At 40.1% G+C, this 26722-nt stretch overlaps 1 protein-coding gene across 15 annotated transcripts in view; it reads right to left on the bottom strand.

Moving 5' to 3' along the window:
• Positions 1-26722, bottom strand: part of LOC126999808 (voltage-dependent T-type calcium channel subunit alpha-1G-like) — an 86812-nt gene that overhangs the window by 10945 nt on the left and 49145 nt on the right. For 7 of the 15 annotated variants that reach the window (XR_007753611.1, XR_007753612.1, XM_050862791.1 and 4 more), the window contains 17 exons: positions 24966-25538; positions 21907-22048; positions 20392-20633; positions 19583-19746; positions 16990-17226; positions 13829-14012; positions 13099-13316; positions 11951-12143; positions 11117-11301; positions 9914-10040; positions 9054-9272; positions 8365-8557; positions 7863-8000; positions 6819-6970; positions 5796-5905; positions 1768-1898; positions 228-377 (listed from right to left, as the gene is read on the bottom strand). Coding sequence is in view for 13 of the 15 variants with exons in the window: in XM_050862791.1 (XP_050718748.1) it covers positions 228-377; positions 1768-1898; positions 5796-5905; positions 6819-6970; positions 7863-8000; positions 8365-8557; positions 9054-9272; positions 9914-10040; positions 11117-11301; positions 11951-12143; positions 13099-13316; positions 13829-14012; positions 16990-17226; positions 19583-19746; positions 20392-20633; positions 21907-22048; positions 24966-25538 (3358 nt within the window). In the remaining 2 variants the exon portion in view is untranslated. The remainder of the gene's footprint in view (positions 1-227; positions 378-1767; positions 1899-5795; positions 5906-6818; positions 6971-7862; positions 8001-8364; positions 8558-9053; positions 9273-9913; positions 10041-11116; positions 11302-11950; positions 12144-13098; positions 13317-13828; positions 14013-16989; positions 17227-19582; positions 19747-20391; positions 20634-21906; positions 22049-24965; positions 25539-26722) is intronic. The other 8 variants (XM_050862797.1, XM_050862798.1, XM_050862801.1 and 5 more) reach the window with 5 other exon arrangements.

Raw genomic sequence — 26722 nt, 5'->3', positions numbered from 1 at the left:
TAGCTCATTTACACACTCACCCAATCACCCACCCACTCACCCAATCACCCACCCACACACACTCACCCAATCACCCACCCACTCACACACTCACCCAATCACCCACCCACTCACACACTCACCCACCCACTCACACACTCCCCCAATCAAACACTCACTCACTCACACATTTGCTCCCCTACCCACCCACACACACACATACACACACGCAGCTTTTCCACCCTTACCTAGTCTGCCAAACAGCTCAACTCCCAGGGCAGCAAAGATGAAGAACAGCAAGAAAAACAGAAGCCCCAGATTGCCAACCTGAGGGAGTGCTTGCATGACAGTATCTAGCAGTGCCCGGATCCCCTTGGCCATCTTCAGCAGCTTGAGCACTGTTGGGGCGTTGAGGGAGGAATTAAACCTGGCTAATGTGGTGAAGGTGGTGACTAATGATGCTTTACAATGGGAGGTAATGATGATGGCTAATGATAATGGGGCTAATGATGGCTAATGATGCTACACTAATGGTGGTTGAAGGTGGAGGCTGTAGTTGTGGTGGATAATGACACCACGCTAATGTAAAGGTTGTGTACCAGTATAGTGAGATTCTTCAGTTATGACACATGAAAGCTGCAGACTGTTTTTTCTATCTTATTTTTGCATCCCCTCAAATGCTTCTTATATCATTCTGAAGATCTTATTCTGGTATGATAAATAGAGTATATAACTTAGTGATGATGATAAGGGTGCATGGCTATATCCGAGAACATTTTCAACCATTATCGTCACCTTCGTAAACAATCCGTCTAAGTCATTATTTTCTACTTTACAGGAAATCAGAAAAGAACTGTCGTCATCTCATTTGGCTTAAGATTTAGGCAGAAACGAGAAGGCCAATTCTAGAACACTCAAACCCTAAATGACGAAGGCAACTATACAAACATGGCAGTTGCATGTTAAAATATTGATGTAGAGAAAAACCTGGATATCGCTGAAAAATGACTAAGGCGATTATTTCATGAGGGTGACGATATATAAAGACTGCCTTACATTTTTACTATTACATCAATTTGATTAAGTATTTGTATATCATTGTGAAACTCTTCTCATCCAGGTTATGTAGAATGGGTTGAAAATTATGGCGAAGATGATGCTGGGAGTTGTGGAAAGATTAGAGGTAGAAGGAAGGAGACCAGTTGGTAGACCTAGGAAAATGTGGAGAAGGTGTATACAGGAAGACTTGGCATTGATGGGGGATTGGATAAACATCAGGCAGAATGTAGAATGTAGAATGGAATGTAGAATGTAGAATATGGAATGTAGAATGTAGAATAGAATGTAGAATGGAATGTAGAATGTAGAATATGGAATGTAGAATGTAGAATAGAATGTAGAATGTAGAATATGGAATGTAGAATGTAGAATAGAATGTAGAATGGAATGTAGAATGTAGAATATGGAATGTAGAATGGAATGTAGAATGGAATGTAGAATGTAGAATATAGAATGTAGAATGGAATGTAGAATGTAGAATATGGAATGTAGAAAGGAATGTAGAATGTAGAATGAAGAATATGGAATGTAGAATGTAGAATGGAATGTAGAATGGAATGTAGAATGTAGAATATGGAATGTAGAATGTAGAATAGAGGAGAGCCATAAAGTGTCCAACCGCTCAGGAAGAGTGATGGACGTCAAGCGAAATGATGATGATGATGATGATGATGATGACGAGATTATGATGAATGATAATAAGACTCAGGTACTAGCAGACGTCCTCACCGCGGGCAATCCTCAGGACACGCATGACCCTAATGATGGTGGGGTTGATGGGTATAATCTCACTCTTCATCTCCTCCAGCACGATGCCCACCACCGACAGGATCACAATAAACACATCCAGCTGGTTCCATCTGCGTCAGTCCCAGGGAAAGGCAGATGTTAATAAGCCACCCCCATTACCCTGACAAGCTGGTGTGTGCTACAGAGGACAGCAGACAAAGAAGAGAATTAATGGCCTCAGTGATGATTATGTTTACAATTTACGTATGGTTGGTGAGCAGAACTGAATGTGGATAGGAATGCAAAATCTATGGCTAGGTACTGCAGTTCTAGGCTATTGTTTTACTTATAAACATTTACTTAAAATCATTAGCTAATATTAGCACTGGATAATTTTAAAACTGACATTTTTGTGGGTACAGCCTGTTAAGCCAAAATAAAGTAAATGAATAACTAATCAGAAGCTTAAGCCAATTACACTGTATACGGTACTACATCTAGATAAGGTCAACAAGAGAATAGTAACCAATCCAAACTTACGAAATGTAAACTACTGCAAAAATGAGTCAACCTCTACAGCCCTGCTCAACTGAATGTCCGGTGTTCATGTTTGTCCATGCATTCCAAACACCTCACAGAAACTAGCATGCAAGTTTGGAAATTTCTTCTTTCGTCGTGAATAATTAAATATCTAGTGAGCATGTCATGGAGCTCTTATAAGGTGTTTATGCACATCTGTACTCACATACATCTTACAATATATGTTTTATCTAATTTCTGAAAAGTTGATTGCCCCCAAAAGGTATGATTTTAAGTTAGTAGCCTTGGTGTTCAACAACAGGCTAGTTAATTTGTTAGTTTTGTTACCATGAAAGTCCTTCAGTGTACAATAGTAGACCTATTATCTTTAACCCTTCAAGTGCAGGACAACCCTGGTGGGTCATGGCAACTCTCCTCGGGATCTCTCTCTTCGTAATGTCAAGAATAACATTAATAATAATCATCCATAGGATTGTACAAGTGACCCTCGTGTATTTGTTACAGTCCGTGTGTAAGTTTTGCAAGACATATTAAGCTTAACTACTTTATAAGTTTACAGAGCTATTGACTATCTAAAAACTATTCATATTAATGAACAATGCTACACTACATAAAAGGGTAAAATGATAAGAACTCAACATTTACAACATAAAGTGCTCAAAACATTAAAATCTGTGAGGACCATCAATGGAAAATGGTCAAGGACAAGAATGGATGATAAGTAAATTCAGCAAGTTCCCAAACCATACATTTTTTTGAAATATTTAGAGAAACATTTAGGAAGAGAACATGTATATATTGTGGTGCTGAAATATTAATACTGCAAAGTTTTTTTTGCATGCTTAACCTGGAAATCAGTGTAGAGAGAATCTCATCCCAGTGAAGGACTGCTGGCTCGGCAAGTTTTGTTTTGACTGAGTTATTGCCAGACAATATTATTTATTCCAAGAAAAACAAATTCTATAACATTTGACTAGTATGTATTAGAATATCCATTACAGCAAAACAGAGCATTCGTAGCTGCTACCAGCATGTTAAAAGTCAAGTAAGATTTTCACTGTCACTGAATTAGAGCGCTCGGCAACCCAACCTCCGCCTCTTTCATTCAGGCTCGAGGACGTTAGGATGAAGAGTGACTTATACCAAACTGTCATATTCAACAACACATCCATGTAAAAATAAGCACAGTTGTATTTTGTATAGTCTTTTTCATGTGCTTTATAATGAATAAAGAAGATTTTCAAAGTAGAAAGTTCATCTTCTAAAGTACATGTTAGTATGATAAGTTTTCCACAAAGGGTGATATGGTAAATGGTTGCCTCAGTGGTCTGACATAAATCAGTAAGGAACAGAGAACAGACTACTTCAGCGCCTTTCACCACGCCCGGCGGTAAATTTCCAAGAGTTGTTGATCACTCTAATTCTTATAACCTTCAAGATCATGGAGCAACACGATGAGACATATAGAATCAAAGGCAATTAACATGGGAATTGTAAAAACATCTGGATATTGTGTTTGTTTCATGTGGTTGATTTCTTCTACTGTGTCTTCAGAATGCAACCATGGACCGTGTACACTGACTTGATCACTTAAGATTTATCTGGATACGAAATTCATGAATCTCTTCATTCAGTCTTTAATATTACTATAATTCAGTTACAATATATGTACATCTTAAATTTTTTTATAAGTGAAGTGCAAGATTTTTGTTACAGTGTCTGGACCATTATTTGGGAAGCACAAAGTGTCTTTAATTACATAATAACTGTCTCTAATAATCCTTTCATATTTTGTCTGGACTGATAAACCTTCCAGTCAAATCAGTGTGTCAGGCAGAAAGGTTCATGTAGATGCACACAGAGATAAAATTTCAGACAACAGATAAAAACAAGGTGACTATTTCCTTGATTATTTACCCACTAGTGGACACAATCCGCGGCCAGGAAGGAGGAAACACATTAGAAGACTACACTAGGCTGGGGCTGCCCATGCCAGCAGGCAAAGCTGACTAACACTCTTGGAGCCAAACTAAGGTAGGACAGTGAGCAATTTTGTGCCTGTCAGTGACAAGACTCCACTGCCAGGCCTCGGTGTGAGTGCATGTTGCTTGCTGCTCTCTTGGGCTACCCAAATAGTACATGTAAGTATATACTTGAGCGGCATCACTACCGCAAGGCACCGTGGTCATTCCAACTTTAATCAGGATGCAGTTGTAAGTAAAAAAAAAAAATAATAATAATAAAAATAAATAAATAAATAATAATAATAATAACAATAAAATAAAATGTTGACCCTCTTATTGGCAAGGAGAACACAATTTTGTGATATATATATATATATATATATATATATATATATATATATATATATATATATATATATATATATATATATATATATATATATATATGGGAATGACCACTTTCTGCATTGTAGTGATGACTCCAAATTATTCTAAATTATTACTATTGATTAGCACCAGACAACCTAACTACAGCTTCTTCACACTCCCACCAACACTTCCATGTTTTGCCTCATTGGTACGTTTATACTGTGTGTTTAGTTTAGGCTTTGTCGTCACTGGCAAGAGTTTAGAGCAGCAGTCAACAGTGAGTGAGTGATGGAGGTGGTGGTGGTTGTGCTGAGGCCGAGTCAGGCTCGTCCCTCACCTAAACTCCTCACTGGCAGGATGACAACAGAGTCAGGGTGGGCGGTGCAGGTCAGGGCAAAGATAACACCGCCGGGTGGACACACGTGTATAAGAAAGAGTTAGATTATCACATGCATCTTTAACACACTCGCTGGCGGGTGGGTCGCCTTCACACCACCGCGCCAGCACTACACTGCTGCAGGAGCTTGGCTTCAGGTGCTGAGGTGCTTGCCAATTATATAACAGTTATATATATATATTGTTATATGCACTGATTATAAACTGATATAAGTTTCAATACATATGCTATAATTTTCCTTTTTTTTAGATTTTGAAAGAATGACTTGATGGTACACACATCATAATGTACTGATACTATTTTCTAAGTAAATTTTATTATCCTTATTCATTTTTAGATTTTTAGTCTTGTTGTCTTAATATATCACTCCTTTTTTATGCAAAATTCATTAAACCAGTTGTTATAAAACACCTTTTTTATTTCTATCCTGGATCATATTTTACATTACATATTAAAAATGAGTATGTCAAAGGACTTCATTCATAGTTCATTGCTATAAATTTACTTTGACAAAATGTCTGCTTTTTCATGGTGCTTTTGAAAATCCATGATACTCAAGTGTTGAAACTGATAAGAAAAAATTTAGCAATGAACAAGTTTGGATTATGAGAGGAAAAAGTATCTGGAGCAAAATCTGAAGTGGCAAAAGTGAAACATGAATCTCAAAAAGTTCAAAAAGCTCAAGTGAGTGGGACATTTATGCACGGTGGGCCAGGGTGGTGAGGGACGGAGGGAGAGGGCAGGCAGTGGGACTTTACCTGTCCTGGAAGTACCGCCGGCAGCCCAGCGCCACCATCTTCATCACCGACTCCAGGATGAAGACAGCAGTGAAAAAGTAGTTGAAGATCTGCAGCGCATACTCCAGCTCCTGCAACACAGACACACATGAATACACACACACATATGGCTCTTGAAACACATATACACACATGAAGGCACACACACACAGCTCCTGAAACACAGATAGATGTATAGATAATGAGGAGTTACTACTAAGAGAAGGAAGAAACACAAGAAACACACGAGGACACAGTAAAAAAATTGAGAAAAGGAAGATGCTTGAAAGACATAAAAAATATAGCTTTCTGCAAAGAAACATAGAGGTTTGGAACAGACTAAGTGAGGATGTAGTATCAGTGAAGAGTGTGCACAACTTTAAGGAAAAGCTGGATAAATACAGATATGGAGACGGGACCACACGAGCGTAAGCCCAGGCCCTGGAAAACTATAACTAGGTAAATACAGATGCACACAAACATTCATGAATTAGACACATGAATTTAAAACTAAACTAGGTATACTGAAAATTGGAGACAGGACCCCAAGAGTGTAGCTTGCTTCCTACATACCACAACAAGGTCAATACAAATAGGTAAATACACACAAACATACACCATGGAAGTGCTGAAGTTGTGCCAAAAGTAAGGAATATGAATCAACGTTGCCAGACTGTCGTACTCAGCCTCCCATGTTAGCCAATTACCGACCCCAAAACTGCCTCCTCGGCTCCAGTTACTGCCTTCATATACAGTTATCGTTAAAATGGTTAATTATTAGTGTTTTTTGGCAATAGCTACGGCTCAGAAACCGGTAAATATGAGGCTCTGAGTACGATAATCTGGTAACGGTGATATGAATTTGTTCCACGACAGGGGTCAAAGGGGAGGTAGAGAGGATTTTGAAAAGACTCAATGCCCCCTAAACCTCCCCGCGGTACAACGCTGCCTTACTAGTACACACTTGTACCACTCTTATCATCTTAGGTTAAACATGTTGAGTACCTTTGGCATTTTGTAGAACTCCATGGCCATGGTCACAACATTGAGGCCTATAACAGCTGCAATTGCCAGGTCAAAGTACTTGCTGGTGACGATGTTGTGGATGAAGAGCCGGGCCCGGGAGTACTGGCTGTAGTAGGGAGGCTCTCGCATCTCTGCCAAGGAAAGGTTAGTGAGCAGGGATTTCAGTGTGTGTGTGTATGTCTGTAGGTGTGTGTGTGTGTGTGTGTGTGTGTGCATTACTGTCAGTAGTTAACATTATTTAATTACTGAGTGCCTCAGAAATTATTAATACATATATAACAATGGCAAAGTAATGAAGTTTCATAATTTCACACGCCAATGCATCAAGAAGTGAAGAAATTAAAGAACAAATGTACAGATAGTAGATGTAACATGAATTTATGTTATTCATGCAAAAATATGAATGACTACTTAAAACAACTAAGATTATATATATATATATATATATATATATATATATATATATATATATATATATATATATATATATATATATATATATATATATATATATATATATATATATATATATATATATATATATATATATATATATATATATATATATATATATATATATATATATATATATATATATATATATATATATATATATATATATATATATATATATATATATATATATATATATAATACTGAAAATTCTACCAAAGAATGCATGCACAGGTATATAAGACACACAGTAAATCATAAAATAATTGAAGGTCCTGAAAAATGTCACCAAAATAGAATCACAAGTTTGGCACACAGGGAGCACAAGACACCCTCCACACACCACACTGGTGTGCATGTTTTCTAAAATAAATGAAAATGACAAAGATGATGAAATGGCTACTTTTCTTATTCCTTCCCTCAGAAGAAGAAGCACGCCTCACTTCCAGGCACACACTCCGTCCCAGACCTGCATGTATTGTTACTATGATGAGTTACTGCCACACAAGACAAGCAGCATTATGAAAACCGGTGTCAGTTCAAGTCAACACAGCCACTCAAACTCTTTACTTAGTTGAAGCTTCATGAGCTTTAAACGCCTTTTTCTTCTCCGCTCTTCCCGAATCTCAGCGTTGACATCCACTGACGCCAGGTCTATGCCGGCCGCGGCCAGACTCTTTGCTCTCTCCTCCCAGAACTTTTCAAGATCTTACAATTCAAAGCAAAATGCATCAGCTGAATCAGCATCAAAAGGAAATAGACTTTTGAATGTTTCCTCTGCTCAGAGCTGTGAATAAATCTTTATATCTCTTCATAAGATACTGAGTAAATTAGGAGAACATGATTACAAGTAATTTTTAGGAACTTTTTAGAATAACAATAATATATATAAAAATGAGTTTTCATTTACTATGCTGGCTTCCCCTTCATAATATATATTTTTGACAGATGCTTATAAATAAACACATGCATACATACAGAGAAAGACAAAATGGAACATCAAATAATAAGAATTTTTCCTCCACTGAGTGAGGTGTGTCCTACATAAACTTGAGCAGAATTCCAGACTTACTTCTTCTCTTCTTCTCAAGTTTCTTTGCCCGCTTGGCCGCCCTTCTTGCCTTCTCCTCCTTCTCCTGTTCCTCTCGACACCGGTGAAAGTTCTCCACCACGACTCCGACAAACATGTTCAGCACGAAGAAGCCCACCAGCAGCAGGAAGGAGATGAAGTAGAGGAGCCGCCACTGGGAGTAGTTTTCAATGGGCTGACAGAGAAGAAAGAGATATGGATTTAGCAAAATTTCTAGATTTTTATTTATTTATTTATTTATTACAGGGAAAGAGGCAGCTCAAGGGTGATGAAAAAAAGTGTAGAAAAAAAGCCTGCTAATCGCTGCTCCTAAAAAAAGATAAAAGTAAAGAGTGGCCGAAAGAGAGGTCAATTTCAGGTGGAGAGGCGTCTTGATACTCTCCTCTTTAACCCGTTAGCAGCGACAAGCCAAATTTGTGGCTTTACCATGTACCAGCAACGGGCCAAATTTGTGCCATGATAAAGACCCCCCAAAATAGATGATGCATAAACTGATCACACATACGTTGATAAATGTTATGAAATGATTTGCGTGAGTGATGATTTTTTCTCATTATTCTTGCTTGGAGGGGCCTTTAAGAAACATGATCCCCGCAGCTACCGGGTTAAACCTCAAAAAATCAAATTTGTACTTATTTCCAGACATAACAAAGACTCCTGTTCCTCCTCACCTGCATGTCCACCCCCACAGCGTCAAGTCCCGTGTACATGATGTTGACCCAGCCATCCTTGGAAGACAGCACAAACAGGGCCATCAGCGCCTGGCCAAGGTCGTCAAAATTGTACTTTCGGTTCAGCCAGAGATTCTCCTTGGATTCCAGACAGTCAGACTTGGTGGTGATGTTTTTCAGGTTAGGTCCTTCACAGTAGTAAAATGAGCCCTTGAAGAGCTGAAATGAGGAAAAAATAATATAGTATGATGCTGAAACCTTAATTCTAGAGCAGTTGGTTCAGCCCATTACATGTATCCTCAGGTGTCTTGGGGACAATCCTCTTCTTAACCTGTAACTCTTTAGGTGTAAAAATAAAACCTGGAATCAGTTTTAACTCCTTGACTGTGGATTACCTACAAGAAGACATCACCAAGCTACAGGAATGGAACAAAAAGTGGCTGGTGCAATTCAAAGAAGAAAAATGTAAAGTCATGGACCTTGGGAGGGGATACCCAGCATACCAATACTACATGGGAAACACTCCACTATCCACCACAGAGGCAGAGAAAGACCTGGGAGTATATGTTACCAGGCTATCACATTCTTCCTGAAAAATACCACGCCGTCTGCCCGGTACCCGACTCTCTCCTACTCAACTTTACTTCTTCCTCACTTTCTCTACTCCTGTACATGCTAGGGTCGTTAGGATTAAGGATCCAATGTATGTACCACCCCCCTACTCTGTACTCTCCCCTCCTTGTTCTCAATAAAAACCTGAATCTGAAAAATCTCAATGAATGTAGTTTGCTTCCTGTACATCACAACTAAACAAGTGAACAACGAGGGAGGCAAACATATACACCCACAGGCTGGCTCACCTGAACCCCCAAGATGCCGAAGATGATGAAGAAGGTGCAGCAGATGAGGACAATGTTGCCGATTGGTTGCAGCGATGAGAGGAGAGTCTGCACCACTAGTTTGAGGCCGGGAGCTCTGTTGATCACTCTAAAAGAAAAGAATACATATATAAACAAGTGCATAAATAAATAGATGAAACAGAAAACTCTAATCTATAGGCGTATGATATAAATAGGAGTGACGAGGTGAAAGAAAACTGTTACATAAAGGGTGTGAGGGAGATGAAAAGGGCATTGTAATATAAAAGTGAATAAGGAAGCAAAACAAGAATTGCACATTAACCCGGTAGCAGCGGGGATCATGTTTCTTAATGGTCCCTCTAAGCAAGAAAAATGAGAAGAAAATCAGCACTCACACAAACCATTTCATAATATATATCAATGCATTTGTGATCAGTTCATGTATCATCTATTTGGGGGGGCTTGTATCATGGCACAAATCTGGCCCGTCGCTGCTACACGGTAAAGCCACAAATTTGGCCCATCACTGCTACACGGTAAAGCCACAAATTTGGCCCATCGCTGCTACCGGGTTAAAGAGGGGAGTAAAGAATATAATAACTTGCAATTTAATTTAACAGGTCTTTTCATTGTACATTATCACTTTGTATTATTTTATGGTGTATTATAGTAACTTTATTTCTGCCTTTGTGTACTTACTATTGGTTGTGATGTTTGAGTAAAATATTTCCGAGTATCTTGGGAATCAATGGTGTAAGGTTTGCAAATTTGTTTCAGTGTTTGTTTCCTTGTTTACGAGTGAAATATCAAAAGGTTAAAATCATAAAAAACAAAAAGAAAAAAACAAAATAACAAAAAACTAAAGAAAAAAACAAACAAAAAAAAAAAGTAACAAAAATAAAAAAAGAAAACAACAAAAAAAAACCACAATAAAAAACAAAGAATAACAAAAAACAACAAAAATAACAAAAGAAAACAAAACAAAATAACAAAAGTGAAATATCAAAAGGTTAAAATCATAAAACACTTTTGAGGCTACGAGACAAAATAATAGTTGTGATAAGCATACCAGTGACACCATATCTGCCCTTCCCATTCATGAATCTACCCAACTCACAATGGAAACTCAACTGTATTTGATGTGATAAGCTAAACCTTTCCTCATAATACTTGCTGAAATTTTCCAATGTATATTTTTCTCACCTGAGAGGCCTGAGAGCGCGCAGCAATCGGAAGACTCTGAGGATGCCAAAGATGCGAGGTGACGTGGTGGCGAGGAAGGACATGATGATATCGACAAATGAAATAATGACGAGCGAGCCGTCCATGATGTTCCAACCGGAGTTGAAGTATGCGCCCTTCCCGTACAGCAGACCTTGGGCAATAACCTGTCGGGGGCAAGGAAGGCAATAGAACACACACGGGATGCATACAATATATATAGCTTAAATGAGCAGTTATGAGGGTGAGGAATATTAGGTTTAAGAAAATGGTGATTCACTCATGGGGGTAGAATTGGTGGAGTTGGTACGACTCGCTGATCCCATTCATTGAGGTGAAGCCGACGAACTGTCAAATTTACGGCCAAAAGATGGGGGCGGGCGAGCCTGGCCGAGCCCATTAAGAGGGAGCCTGACCTGACAACACCTGACACCTGGCCGTAAAAATGACAGCTAGCTCGGGCGGATTCACTTAATTGGGCTGATGTTGACTCCACCAATCTACCTTCATGGATTCACTGAACTGATCATATAAGCAGGCCAGGTGGATTGTATAGAGAGCATAAGTAGCTAAATAATGTTAATTGGAAGACTGAAACATCATAAAAAAACATTGTAAAGTGAGGAATACCTATATGTCTGTCTTGATGTCTGACGGAGTGAACTTTTCTTGTATCCTGAGAACCACTGCCAACCCTCAGTAACTCAACACTTATCAACAGGCACCAGAAACACACTAGGGAAGGTAAACTAAGGTAACTGAGACGTGTCCAACTACTGGCTCATTGAAGGAAGAACAAAAGAGGAGTCTACGCACCTTCACCAACATTTCAATCCCAAAGACGGCAGTGAATACGTAGTTGAAGATCATTAGCACGAAACGTTCTATAGAGTCCGGGGGAATGTTGGGGCGCTCCATGGCCAGCGTGATGCAGTTGAGGCCGATGAAGAACAGGACGGTGGAGTCGAACCACTGCCTTGACACAATGAAATGACACACCTTCCGAATCCTGAAACAAAGAAAGTATTGTGGGATATCCGAAATAACAGTCTATTCCGCCTAAGGTGAGAAGACGTCAGGAAAGCAGCTCCTCCCCATACGTGACAGAGGAAGGGCGTGGCTGGTCTGGTGCTGGTATTTTATTTTATTTTTTACAGCTAAGGAAACAGCTCAAGGGCAAAAAAAAAAAAAATAATAATAATAAATAAATAAAATAAAAAGCCCGCTAGTCGCTGTTCCCACAAAGATAAAAGTAATAAGTGGCCAAAAGAGAAGTTGGCAGTTGGGCAAAATTTGGCTTCAGGTCGAGTCAGGTAGGGAGGTAGTGGGGAAGGCTTCTACTCTAATGTATTCTCACTTTAGGTTAGAGTATAGTATGTGATATAGCAAGGGTCTACTGCATATTTTGATGATCCACTCCAGGGTCGTAACCAGAACATGAAAACAAACGAGGCAAACACAGGCCTGCTATGGGGGTCATCTGCCTCAAGGTGGGCACGGGGACGCACCCACACATGGGATTGACATACGAGGAAAGACTAAAGGAAATGGACTTACCAACACTAGAACAAAGAAGAGAAAGGGGAGACCTAATACAAATCTATAAATTATTAAGCAAAATAGAAGTATATAACGAGGAGTTACTACTAAAAGAAGGAATTACCACCAGGAACACAAGAGGACATAGTAAAAAATTGAGGAAGGGAAGATGTTTGAGAGACATAAAGAAATATAGCTTCCCGCAAAGAAATATAGAGGTTTGGAACGGACTAAGTGAGGATGTAGTATAGACGAGGAGTGTGCAAAGATTTAAGGAAAAGTTGGATAAATGTAGATACAGAGACGGGACCACACGAGCGTAAAGCCCAGGCCCGGTAAAACTACAACTAGATATATACAATAATTTTTTGTAAGGTGAATATTCATTTGCTCTACTAGACGATAACAATAATGGCATAACATACAGATTCTCCGGTGGGAAGACATAGAGTGCATAATCTTGTCTCTCCTTGAAGCATCCTTTGGGCTCAAAAATAAAACAAATCTTTCGGACAGGTTCCACCGTTTCCTTTTCAGACACTTCCTCGGCCTCCTCCTGCTCGGCCGCCGCTGCTGCTTCTTTGGCACGTCTCAAATTGTTCTGCTTGTACTCCACTTCCTTGATGGAGCCACACACGGAGGTCTACAAGGCAAAAAAAAAAAAAAAAAAAAAAAAAAAAAGTTGAGCATAGAATTACATTGTTGAAATACCAGTCGGACATAGGTGATTCATTTTTTGCCTCGATGAATATTGAGGTATAGTTGTGTCCTTGCATTTTTATAAGAGGCTGCATACAAGCAAAAGATTATGGTGCATGAATTTTGAGATTGCAAGGCCTATATGTATTAGTGGATATCCCATGAAAAAAAATACTGTGTCTCGAAAAACTCTGATAATGGTACTTTTGATGATGATAAAAACTTTGATCCTTTAACGTTTCATGATGAAGAATTGAGTGATCTCTCATTCTACTTTTGTCATGAGATATTTTACTCCATCTTTGCAACTATCACTGTCCTATAATAACAAACATCTCTTAAAAACAATACTGCACCACTATGAAAGATCTGATCCCTCGCTTCTTTATCATGAAAACTTTGCTTCGTCACTGTGCCTTTCCTTCCTGCTTACACCTGCCACAGCCAAGCACTCACCTGGCCTTGTATGGAGGGCTGGCGGGACCGTGGTGAGGAGCCTCTCGACCGGATGGAGTTCTGGGGGCTGAGCGTGCGAGGCGAGCCAATAGAGTTCTGTTGGGTGAGGATGGACCTGCGTGGGGCCAGCTGCGCATGGCTGCTGGTGGACCCATTACAGTGGCTGTGGTCAGTCCCTAACAACCTGGAGGGTGGAGTGGCAGTTACTCTTGTCTTCATTCTAACTAAGCGCTGACTAACTTTAATGCAAGGATTGTGCCATCTCCCACTTTAGTCTTTATTTCCAAAGTGCTAAACAGGCTACCAGTTAGTCACTCTATGATGGTGAATGTCCTATCTATTTCCTGTTAAGTCTTATCTCATCTTAAGTCTAGTGTTTATTCTGGGTGTCATACGTTCTAGTAGCAAGCTGGAAATGCTCAAGAGGAGAGGTGAAAGCTATGGGGGGATAGAGGAATATTATTACACACTCATTATATAAGCAACTCGTGTTTATGACAAAAGGGGAAAGACAGGTAGTTTAAGTAATGGGATATTAAAAACTTCAACGCTACAAAGAGATAAAACACAAACTGCTCTATTTGTAGCACATTCTCCAAGTCTGAGGGAGGAGTTCAAAGTTCAACTCTACAGAGATGGACATACAACTTGCTGTGTTTATACAACGTTTCGAACCTTGACATCTCCAAATCCCTGGCCATCAGACAGGTGATGAACTTTAACTAAAACCATGTGCCTTTCAAGTAAGTAAAGATGTTATGCAGGAGTATGCAATATTTAGATGTTTACTTTTGTGGCCCTGCAGCTCCTTACAGAAATGCTTAATAACTGTTGTAGTTTTAGAATCCATGAGCATGTATTTGGCACAGAGTTTTGTGAATGGATGTGTGCGGTGTTCATCAATGGTTATAAACAAGTGGAAGTTAAGTGCTGATACCATACAAGAGGAACAACTTTGGTCACTTTGGGAATAATGTGCACGGCAACCCTAAATTCTTTGATATAAATAGATTGATTAATGCGTAGACTGATTGAGTGAATGATTGGGTTATGTTGCCATGGCACTTCAGCAAGACGCAAACAAGGTATCTGTAAATACCAACATGTAAACTAACATTCACATTCAATACCTTGACCTTAGAGTCACAAACAGAATCATTGAAATGTAAAAAAAATCATCTGAACTTGGTGCCAAAACTTAACTCGGTAGCAACGACGGACCAAATTTGTGGCTTTACCGTGTACCAGTGACAGGCCAAATTTTTGCCATGATATAAACCCCCAAAAATAGATGATGCATAGACTGATCACAAATGCGTTGATAGGTATACATATATTTTGAAATGGTTTGCTTGAGTGATGATTTTTTCTCATTTTTCTCTCTCAGAGTGGCCTTCAAGAAACATGATCCCCGCAGCTACTGGGTTAAAAATATTGAAAAAATTGAATTAAAAAGGAATTCCCATATTGATATTTATGGTAAGTGAACTTGATGGTGCCAGGGAAATATTATACAAAGAAGGAAGGTTAGAAAGAATAACTGTACAAGAGAAAGCTTATGAGGGGTGTGGAGTGGTGTCTGTGCCTGGTCGTGGGTGACACCTACAAAATAATGTGACTTTACTTATTGGTAAGAGGAGTTAAATAAGGAAAGATGAGCACCATAAAATTCCATGAAAAAAAAATGGTTATCAAAAATCTTGAAATATGATCAATTACTCCAGCCTGTGGATTGTTTTACATTCCTGAATGACAAAAGTGTGCATGAAGTTACTGTATTCATGGTATATTTCTAGCATAATAATGGAAATATCAAGTTATACCTGATCAGTAACTATTTAAGTTTACATAAATGATGTCTGTTGCTACAAATTCCTCAGTAGCAATTTTATTCAATAACCACCACATGATTTCTTTCCTGTTTTTACTAAAATGATGAACTGCTTAATATTGATCTCCTTGGGTAAGTCAGACACTCTGTGGATCAGCTTGTTTGATGTCACCTTTACTCCAGTGCTCATGTCATTGGGTCAAGGCTCAGCAAAGGTAACATAGTGAACACTAGCTGGTCTAGGCAAAGCCGGGGTAAGGTGAGTTACTGATGCAGAAGAGTCCTGGAGGGTTTATCAGGGGACTGCTGAGTGAAGAAGAATAGGTAGAGGCCACTCTGCTGTATACTGGGGAGCAGGAGGGTACTTGAGTGGAGTATTGAGAAAAAATATACATATAATATTGAGCAAATCTATAAAGGAGCGGGTAACAGATAGTATTATGTAAATAATAACACTTTAGCAATCATAGGTACCATTTTGTATCATGTAATATCAGGCGTTGCTGCTTTGTGGTTAAGTTGTGACATTCATTGCCCATAAAATAGCTGAACATTACCCTTGAGAGTAACATTATTTAACTCATGATCCTGAGCATTATGTGCAGTAATTTTTCAGTTTCACAAAGCCTCAGTTAGTTAGTGTCCTGCAGTATGAAATTAAGTTTTATAGATATACATATTGAGAGAAATTTCCTCATGTCAAGAATTTTAGTATTCCATTTGGAAGAATTCTCTTTTTGATGACCATTATCATCAAGCTGCATAGATCTGTTTAAGAATGTTGTATAAAATTCACTGCCAGCTCACTTGAGTCACCAAAACCAGCTCAGTGTCTTGTGACCACAATTACCCGGATGGTTTGGCCTCATGAACGCTAAAGTGCTAACAGGGGAAACGATAACCTACACAGACAGACAATAAAAAAGAGCAAACAGGTACATTACAGTACCACTTTTTTACTGAATATTTGCAAGTTAGAATCTTGGTCTTTAGGGAAATATACATCATCAGTGAACTAACACAAACGTTACTCGGAGAAAGGGAAAAGTTTTATGATACAGCAATCCAGGAAGTATTTCACAAGCATCCTGTTAATTGATGTGCAGTGAATTAGATTAATATGTAAGGCGCTATACAGTTCAGGCAAGTAGAGATGGTGCAGCCACTCAGGACTGTTATGTTACATGGTGAGTTTAGGGGAGTCAATGAAGTGCAAGTAGTTCCCTAAAGATATCAGCAGGAGATCCAATGACAGTAAGGCAGACACAGGGAGCAGCGGTAAGGCTAATGTTCCTTGTACAGGCTGACACAGGCTGAGGGTGAGACTTACGAAGACTGGTGGTTGTTGAGATTGTTGTTGTTGTTGGTCAGGTTAATGTTGTTGTTCAGTGCCGTTTCCTCCTCCCCATCTGCGTCGGAGCCTGAGTCGTGACGCACCAAACTTTCTCGGTCCATGTGAACCCGCCGAAAGGAAGACCCTGTGCTGTTGCCTCTCCTGCGCCGCTGCGAGCTGGACCGCCGCCATGATAGCGGAGACCCACACCCGCTGCTGCGCCTCTCCTGGACCCTGGAAGACCCAAGCCTCCCTCAGGTCAGGGTATGCTTACCTATTTATATGTACCACCATACTAAGGAAAAAACTGACTGGAAAATCGAGTTGAAGTATGAAAATGTACAGTACCCAAAACCTTTATAATCAGTGTATTTTGTTATGTTAATTTCACACCAGCTCAATTTTCTAGAGTGAGTTTTTTCCTAATATAAGTAGCATATGGATGGTGCATATAAAAAGGGAAATAAGCCCAAATTTACATAATATAATGAAGTTCTTGCTTACAGCCACCGATAGTTCTTCTGTGTAGTAGTGAATGAGAGACACGCTCCTCATATACACACTTTCATAGATAAATTAAAAGCTGTACAACTTAACCTGGTAGCAACGACGGGCCAAATTTGTGGCTTTACCGTGTAGCAGCAACGGGCCAAATTTGTGCCATGATATAAGCCCCCCAAAAATAGATGATACATAAACTGATCAGAAATGCTTTGATATGTATTATGAAATGGTTTGTGTGAGTGATTTTTTCTCATTTTTCTCGCTTAGAGGGACCATTAAGAAACATGATCCCCGCTGCTACCGGGTTAAGGATTTACGGCCATACAAATCATGAGTAAAATAAGGATAAAAAGACTGAAAGAACCAAAATAACGCAACAAAGACTATTATGCATAAATAAAATATATAGTAATGCTGGTGTTCTGTGCAGGTGGCTTTCAGTGTTCCTGTGATGTGTGGCTGGCTGTTGTGCTGGGAAAGTAAGTAAGATTAACTGCACTTTCAGTCACACTCTAGCCTCATCTGCCTTTAAGCTTCCTCCTGACTGGGCAGGAAAGTCTTACTAACAGTGAAGGACTCTTTTGATCTTAACCCGGTAGCAGCGACGGGCCAAATTTGTGGCTTTACCGTGTACCAGCGACGGGCCAAATTTGTGCCATGATATAAACCCCAAAAAGTAGATAATACATAAACTGATCACAAATGCTTTGATATTATATTATGAAATGGTTTGTGTGAGTGATGATTTTTTTCTCATTTTTCTCGTTTAGAGGGACCATTAAGAAACATGATCCCCTCTGCTACTGGGTTAAGATACCATCATAGCTACAGCATCATTCATAACTGGTCAAACTCTCCATTTTCCAAGTGACCTGAGGCTGAATAGGTTTATTATATATGTGTGCAAAACTGATGACATGAAAAATTTACCCCTCCACACTTATTTTGGCCCTCAACATTGGATTTTTCTCTCATAATGCATGACAGTTGATCGTAGTTTTCAAGTGTCTGCGTACATGTGAGTGTTTGCAATGCTATGTTCACAGTGAGGAGTACAAGTGCTGAAGCCTTTCCAAATTCAAATGCGGTGTGAAAAATACATAAAAAATAAAGAATAGCTTAGTAGTGAAATAAGCCTCTCTCTCAAAGATGTGTACCATGTTATGGGTGACAAAGCCTATCTTGTGCATGGAGAGGCAGCTACACTTGAGTGGGTGTCAAGGAAATAAACAAGACAGTGATCCTAGTGGCTGTGAGGCTTTACTGCTGCTGGTGGTCAGTGCACAATGTGGCAACACAAATGTGAACAGACGCTCCTGGTGCTCTACTTCCTCTGGTGACGGCTAGAGTCTTGCAGCAAGACATGTGGAGGGAAGCCTGTTTGCAAACATTCAGTTACTCATTTTGCTTTTGTTAGATGCCTGTTATTCATCATACCCAAGGTGACGACACAGCAGCGGGGTTATGCTGCGACCACTGCTGCTGCTGCTGCTGCTGCTGTTGCTGCTGCTACTGTCGCTGCGACTGATGCGGGAACTAATGCTGAAACACCTGGTAATGGGCAGCTAGTATGTCAGACAAAATACTAACAGGTCAGCAAGACCACTCAAATCCAGCACTTAGAGTATCTAGGGTTCCCTGTGGCTACTATTTGCCTGGCAGGTTGCAGGCTTCACTGCTTTACCTGTGCACTTTCCTTGATGGATCTTAATGCAGTACCTGAACTAAAGTTAAAGTTAGGAGTAGTTGCTGAGAGTTTGAATGGCAAGGGAAGGCAGTTATTTGTGTGACAATGAAGCCATCATGATTATAATATGATGCTCATTTGGTCTTGAAATAATTCAGTTATCTTTACAATGAGTTTGAGAAAAAAATGATAAATAACCTAAAGTTGTATCCATTCCAAAGTAGTCTTGAAGAAATATAAATGCCGAGTTCTTCATTGCCGAAGTGATCAGATTTGAGAGGCCTTACAAGTGGTTGGTTACTTATCTGCTTAAGTGAGGGAGTCATGTCATGGAAAGGAGGACAGGGATGACTTAAAGGGGTAATACAAAACACCAAGATCTACTCTGGTTGAACTAACCCTGGCGAGGGGCTGAGGGAGTCTCTTCGCCTCTGCAGGTCATGTGGAGACAAAGACTCCCTGCGCTGCACCCCGTGGAACCCCAGACGGCTTGAGGCCCGTGATGACCTTGATGAGAGTGAAGTGTTGTTGCTCTTGATGGATGCCGAGCGCAGCACTCCTTGCTGCAATGGTGAACAACTGTGTCAGTAATGTTACAATTCTACAGCCAATACCAACTCCAAAAACAAATCTACTCTTTCTCCTGTTACAGCATGGCGATATGATACATGAAGTGGAGATGAGATGTCAGAATGGGTATCTAAATTTTATTAACATTTCATTATGAACAATAATTTTGAATAGTAGCAAATGCAACGATAAAACTATTCCTGATCATTTTAATTAACAGTAATCAGTGGAAAGTGAGGATGCCTACTGGTGATCCCTTTCATTAGGTGTACAGACAAAGGGGGAAGGAGTAAGGAAAAGTTTTGTACTGAAAGGTCGCCGGAGGGTGGAATGGGGCTTACATTAGGCAATCAAGCTGCAAAAGGAATTAGTTACTAAAATATCAAAATGTAATGAGGAACAATAATGCAGCAGCTCGATAGTAATGTCAGTGAACTGAGAGGATACATTTAGACAACAACCTATTCCTTCATATTTAATAAATGGTTGCATGAATGAAACCTAATCCAGTATGTAAGGGACAGGCCATAACAGTCAGAATCTGGCTGTGATGCCAAATATTTTATGGTAGGGGCAGAAGATGAACTTCTGGGAGAACAGACTTGCTGCCTGCGAGCCACCCAGGAGTTTCTGTTTACCTGCGGGCGGTCATCTGTGGTGCAGTAGAGAGCCATGGCAGGACTGAGCCGGTTGTTGAGGTCCCCTCGGCCACTTGGCTCCAGGGTGGAGTGGGGAGACCCTTGGGGCGTGGCGGCGGTGTGGGTGATGATGGGCGGGTATCCCAGCTGGGAGGTGGGGGTCGCCAGGATTGGTGTAAACCCTGCAGGTGTGGGTGGGATGTCACGACTGGTCGACTGAGGCTGCTGCAGCAATTTGCTCTCTGAAGAATGCAAATTGTCAGATATAGGAATCTCATAACATCAAGTAGAAGTTACTGATTTGAATGCTTGAGGATTTCTATTCTGCAGTGCAGTGTACCATTAATTTGCATCAAAGATGCACTTTCACAGTACAGCAAGCAAAATTATTAGAAATTTCACTAATTTCATATTAACCAATGAAATCAGTGAATAATGTGATCCTAGGATGTATCTATTAGTTTTGCTCACTATAATGAGTTACACAATTAATATAAGTAGTAGGCTGTTTGGTGAGGACTGCACTCAGTGAGGTAAACACTAAATCTTATCATCCAGTGCAAGGTCCCTGGTGCATTTGGGAGTCACTAAATACATACTGGTTGGCGCGTCTCACTGACAGTTTTATCAAATGATATTTCTCCATGCAATTCATGCACCTTGTAGCTGCTTTGTTAAAAAAACACATAAGATTTGCTTTCACTAACAAATTAAACTCTTCTTTTACTCACTAAAAATATGCATAGTATACTAAAGTAGCTCATCTAATTAAGGGTTATCAACTCTGATAAAAAATTAACACTGTGTCTCTAAAACCATTACATATGCAAACCTTCCCACTGGACAAAATTTCTGATGAAAAGAAAATGTTGATCTAGGGATCTAGTCTTCAAAAAAAGTAAACCCGGCCTGGTGGTGTGGTGAGCAAAAAGCACCACACTCACGGCTGCTACATGTGACTCGTGGGTTCGGCTGTGTGGTCCCGTACACAAGTAGCCAACGTACATCATCTTCATTAAATTATTCAAAAAATGCATTCAAATATACAACATTCAGTGCTAAAGTCATTGAAGGATTACATCCTCATGGCTATAAAAACACTGAGTGATGGACGCACACCATTTTAAACCTAAAATTCTACAACGGCTCCACTTCAACCATGACTACTCTCCAAATGGTTCCTTCATGAACAAAAAAAGTTTATGGTCAAGAAGTAAATTTGAAAGAGGGAGTTGGTTTAAAAGTCAACAACATTCAAGATGAATGCAAGAATGCTTCAGACCATGACTGAAAATGATTAGGCACACACTTCAAGGAAAAGAAGGAAGGTTAGTGTCTAAAAATGATTACTTCTAGGAAAAGAACAAAGGTGAAAGTGTCTGAAAACAATTACCTTTAGGAAAAGAACGAAGGTGAAAGTCTGAAAAAGGTTACTTCAAGGAAAAGAAGAGAAGTAAGAAAGTCAGAAAACAATTACTTCTAAGACAAAAAACAAAGGCAAGAGTGTCCGTTAACCTTTCTCAATGTTGCACTTCGGGTCATCGTCCAGCAGCTTCTGACGCAGGTGGTTCTCCTTCACCCGGTCCTCGTTGCCCTTAAGTGGGTATTGGTCCTCCTCGGGGTTTTCCAGCGTGGAGACCGACCGCTTCTTCTCATCCTGAATCATACCAATAATGTTTCAGAGGCCGCCTCCGGTGCTCTGCCACAGCATGTGAGTGGCCGACACAGCAGTGCTCCCACACCTCGAAATGCTGTGGCAACTAACGGTAATGACAGAAAATGAATGACTGAGAATGAACAAAAAATGTTTATGTATATATTACCAAAAGCAAAAAAATATAGAATGATATGTAATAAAAGGAAACATTACCAAATTACATATATATCATTATCTCAGTTCTGCAGCAGTGATGATGATAAATGTATTGGAGAGAGAGAGAGAGAGAGAGAGAGAGAGAGAGAGAGAGAGAGAGAGAGAGAGAGAGAGAGAGAGAGAGAGAGAGAGAGAGAGAGAGAGAGAGAGAGAGAGAGAGAGAGAGAGAGAGAGAGAGAGAGAGAGAGAGAGAGAGAGAGAGAGAGAGAGAGAGAGAGAGAGAGAGAGAGAGAAATTATTGATGATTTAGTTATCTGTACAACAGTCATCAAGGAGCCATACATCTTAAATATGCCTCATAAAGGAAGACTTTCAGGAAGTATTTGTGGATATATTGTTATAGAAGTTAAACACTGAAGTTCAACATGTGAAAAGGTTATTTTCTGTAAGGAAAGAAATGAAATTGAAAACATATTTCCTAAGAATTACGGTGTTAGAAATAATGTAACAAGTAAAATATCACACTAGGAATTGAGGAAGACCTAATGGCTAGGTGCACCATGCTGCATGACAGTCCACGGAAGGGAGACTGGCGGCGGCCTGCGGTGGGCATGGGCATGGGACAGTGGCCACAGGGACAACAACATTATGGTACTAGGCATGCAAAACTAGGCTCTTCAGTGCACAAGGCAGCTCTGCAGATGCTGGACAAGAACTATGTCGTACGAAGAGATTGTCTCAGGAACAAAGGCTATTCCTCTCAGGGCAAAGTGAAAACCTACAAATAATAAAAAAAAAAAAAAATCACACACAAGTACTAGGATACACTTGTTGTACTTCTTTACCTTAGCAATTCATTTCTGTCAAAACAATAAATATTACTTTTATTTTCCAGGTCATCAGTAAACACCGTACATCACTGTCATCCATCAACATGTGTGTGTGCAATATAGGACAAGGATAAAACCAATAATAATATACAAGTAAAAATAATGGCTTTATAGCACATATGATGGTCTGCATAGTGCTAAAGGTTACGGGCGGCTGTGTGGTGCTAGTGTGGTGTTGTGAGGTGGTTTGTTGTGCATGCACGTGAGCTTGGCGGTGCTGGACTCTCAACTATTGTGCCGAGACACGCTATGGGGGAGTGGCTACAGGGGAGTGACCTGATGGGGCGGGGGTGCTGAGGTCACTGCTGGGTACTGTGCTAGGTTAGTGTCTTACTGAACCACTAGTGACGAGCGAGTCTCCTGGTTCTGTCAGTAAACACAACAATAGACTCTGACTATATAGCATGATTATGGGCGACGAGGAGTTGTGGTTTCCTTTGTTAACATTATCACACATGAAATGGTTCTAAAAACATAAAGAGTAGACTTTTACATACATGGATCTTGGATGGTTCTTTGCATCAAGGAGGGCTTCCCACATCACAAACACAGAAACTCAACAGAATGATGTTTTCCACAATAAACCAAAGAACATCAATATTCTGCAATGTATATTTAAGTACATGTAGGTACTAATGGATGTTTTAGGACAACACACACAGAAACACTTCTCAGGACACATACATGAAAGTTTCTGATGTTAAGGCTTGGGTAATCTGGCTCATGCTTTCCTGTCTCAGCCCTTCTGATAGATTTGTAATGATAAAATGATATTCTGTCAGTCTCAGCAGAATAGACGGTGGCTCACTCTTACTGCTTGAAATTCCTCTCTCAAAAATCCCATCACAACAGTACTTTCCTTTCCCTGCTTCCTGTTATTTCACTGTCACGTACACATGGAAAAACAAACTTAACAAATTATGTTATCAGAACTTTCTTTCATGAGTATGTTCATTTATAACTTTTTGAACACATATAAAGCAAAGATTTTAGTGAAAAATGTAATAAGTGTGCGGTGGTATCCAGTGGCGTCCAAAACAGTACTATCCTCAAAAGATACTGAGGCACAAGGATAAGTGTACAATTTTTATATAGTGAAGCTAAGCCATTACCCAAGCCTTACAACATTGACAGACAGTTACAGGATAAAAAGCCTAACTCAGTAACAAACACAATAACACCTCAACCTAGCGTCACAGAAATACGCAACTGAATACACTGAGTGGCGTGCCAATGACAATATACCAGGAGGTGACACAGACACGACACAGAGCCTGGGGTGTGGCGGCAGAGACGAGGACAGACAGATCAGGCCGGGCAGGGATGGGTGGACCCCTGGACTGTGTTAAGAGTTTGTCCCACATGTATAAAAAGTACAAAACCAAAAGAGGACTGGAACAAAATATACAATGTGGTATTTTCTTGAAAACAAATACAGTAGAAGACCTAAGAAGACAAAGAGCTTGCTCTAGGACGTGCATCATGGATAGCAATTGCTACATTAAAGAACTTTTCATGAAGGTCACATACTACAGCTTCAGTCCCTCAATCAACTACGTACTCTTAAAATATTGATTTTACGTGCAGATTAATGTCTATTCAATGCAAAAAAAGTTATGATGGTTAATGTAACTATATAAATGTTTTTACATTATTATATGATTATTCTAAAGGCAGTTAAAATGCAAATGTCAGTCAACATTTTTGGCACTAACAAAAAAAAGTTGCACTCTGTTACCCAAACACAGCAAAGAAAAACTACACAGGAGTGCCTCCAATGCTACTCTAGTCAACATGGAGATGCTGATAAGTGACTGCCAGGCACTTGATGCTGACACACAGCGACCTTCTGCGCTCCACTATGTGAGTACCTCAGAGAGCTGGGCGGCCGCTTCCATGCCAACAGATGCAAGGTGCTCCATCTGGGTGCTTGCTGGGTCCTCCAAAGCAGGAGAAGGCCTTGAGGGCCTTTTAGAGGCTTCTGAGACCTTCTTGAAGAGCATCTCTTCTTTGCCAAAACCTTTTGAGTTCTCTAAAGACATGCCCTTAATAGCTTCCTTTGGCATCATTGTAGATGGCACGTCTGTCAGGGCTTCCGTGGAAGCACCTCTGGGCAGCGCCAGAGCAGCAGAGTCCGAGGAAAGTCCAGATTGAGAGAGGCTGAGGAAGCCCTCTGATGACACACTCTTGGGGAGCTTTGAGCACGTGGCCTTAGATAACTCAGTAGAGGTCGTGCCTTTGGAGAGCTGGAGGAGGGTGACCTTCGCCACCTTCAAAGGGTCATCTCTGACACCCTCTCCAAGGTTGATCTTTGAGGATGAATTTTTGTCTTCATCTTGAGGTGGTTGGTTGTCACGTTCTTTTTCAGCCTTCTCTAGTGCTCGCTGCTCTTTTCTCTTTTGCTTTTCCAGTTGTTTTTGTTCTTTCTCTAAGCGTTCGTGCCGCTAAAAGAATTAGATCAAGTTGTTAGTCATTTGGTCCTACCTTGATTGGTTTCCTATAGGAAATAATACCTCCATTTAGTTGCTGCTTATTTGTGTTAGAACAGGTGAGAAGCCTCAGTGCATAATTCAGGTAATGCTCTTGCAGTTAAGGTACCATGGTCTAGAGAAAATATACAATGAAATAATGCAGAGGAAGAAGTCACAGGGAAGAGATTAATGCTACCAACCCGGTTTTATGCCTTGACAACAAGGCTGTGGAATGAAATGTGACAAGCAAAGATTGAGGAGTGTGACTAAACTATTTTTAAAGGACCTTCCGGCTAAAAAGTAGAAAGCAATGATAATATTACATGTACAGCTTGTTGGAGGCGGGCTGAGCGTAAAGCTGAGTGTTGAGGAAGAGACTGGGTGAAGCAATGCCGAGATGTTTTGGCCACATGAGGAAAGTTAAAATGGATGAACTTGTACAGAGGCTGTTAGATTAGACTGATCCTGAAGAAAGGCTGTGTGGGTGTGTCTGCTAGAAGATTTAGAGGACATAACTCTGCTGCACAAGATTGCCAAAAACAAAGATCAAATTGATCCTATAAGCTTTTTTGACTCCTCATCTTGTCTCTTTTGGGTCACTGGCAACAGTGACTCTTGCTTGACATGATGCATTCAGTCCAATTTTATGGAATTAAAATCAATCAGAGTCCTGTAGGGAAATAATTGATTAAAATTAAAAATAATTTTTGCTCACTGCAAATGAAAATATTACAACCACTTGGCTGTCAAGGGGAAGACAAGTGTGGCATGACATAAATCAGTGGGGGAGAAGTACAGCGGGGCGGAGGTGTGAGACAGATGCAATAAACCGTAAACTGGATGTAGGAGTGGCCATCCCATCCTCATACCAAGGGTGACTCATGCCCCATACTCCATAGTGTGTCCAACAGCTTGTACCACACTCCTAAGCCCTGTGCCTGTACCTCACGGTGCCTGACCCTTATGTCCCTGTGTCCAGAACTCAGTTTCCTCCTGCCCCGTCCATTACTCTATTGACTGTCTAGTTTATTGCACCCCATGCCTGATGCCCTATGCTCCGTACCAATTACCTTGTGTACTTTGTTCAGTGACATGTAATACCCAATCTCTGTTCTTCATCCCGTCTATGATACTGTATCTTAACCCTGTAGCAGCGA

Source organism: Eriocheir sinensis, chromosome 17 (genome assembly GCF_024679095.1).
Source record: "Eriocheir sinensis breed Jianghai 21 chromosome 17, ASM2467909v1, whole genome shotgun sequence".
In the NCBI taxonomy this organism is placed as follows: domain Eukaryota; kingdom Metazoa; phylum Arthropoda; class Malacostraca; order Decapoda; family Varunidae; genus Eriocheir; species Eriocheir sinensis.
The sequence above is the reverse complement of the archived record's forward strand: the minus strand, read 5'-3'. Positions and strand labels throughout refer to the sequence as shown.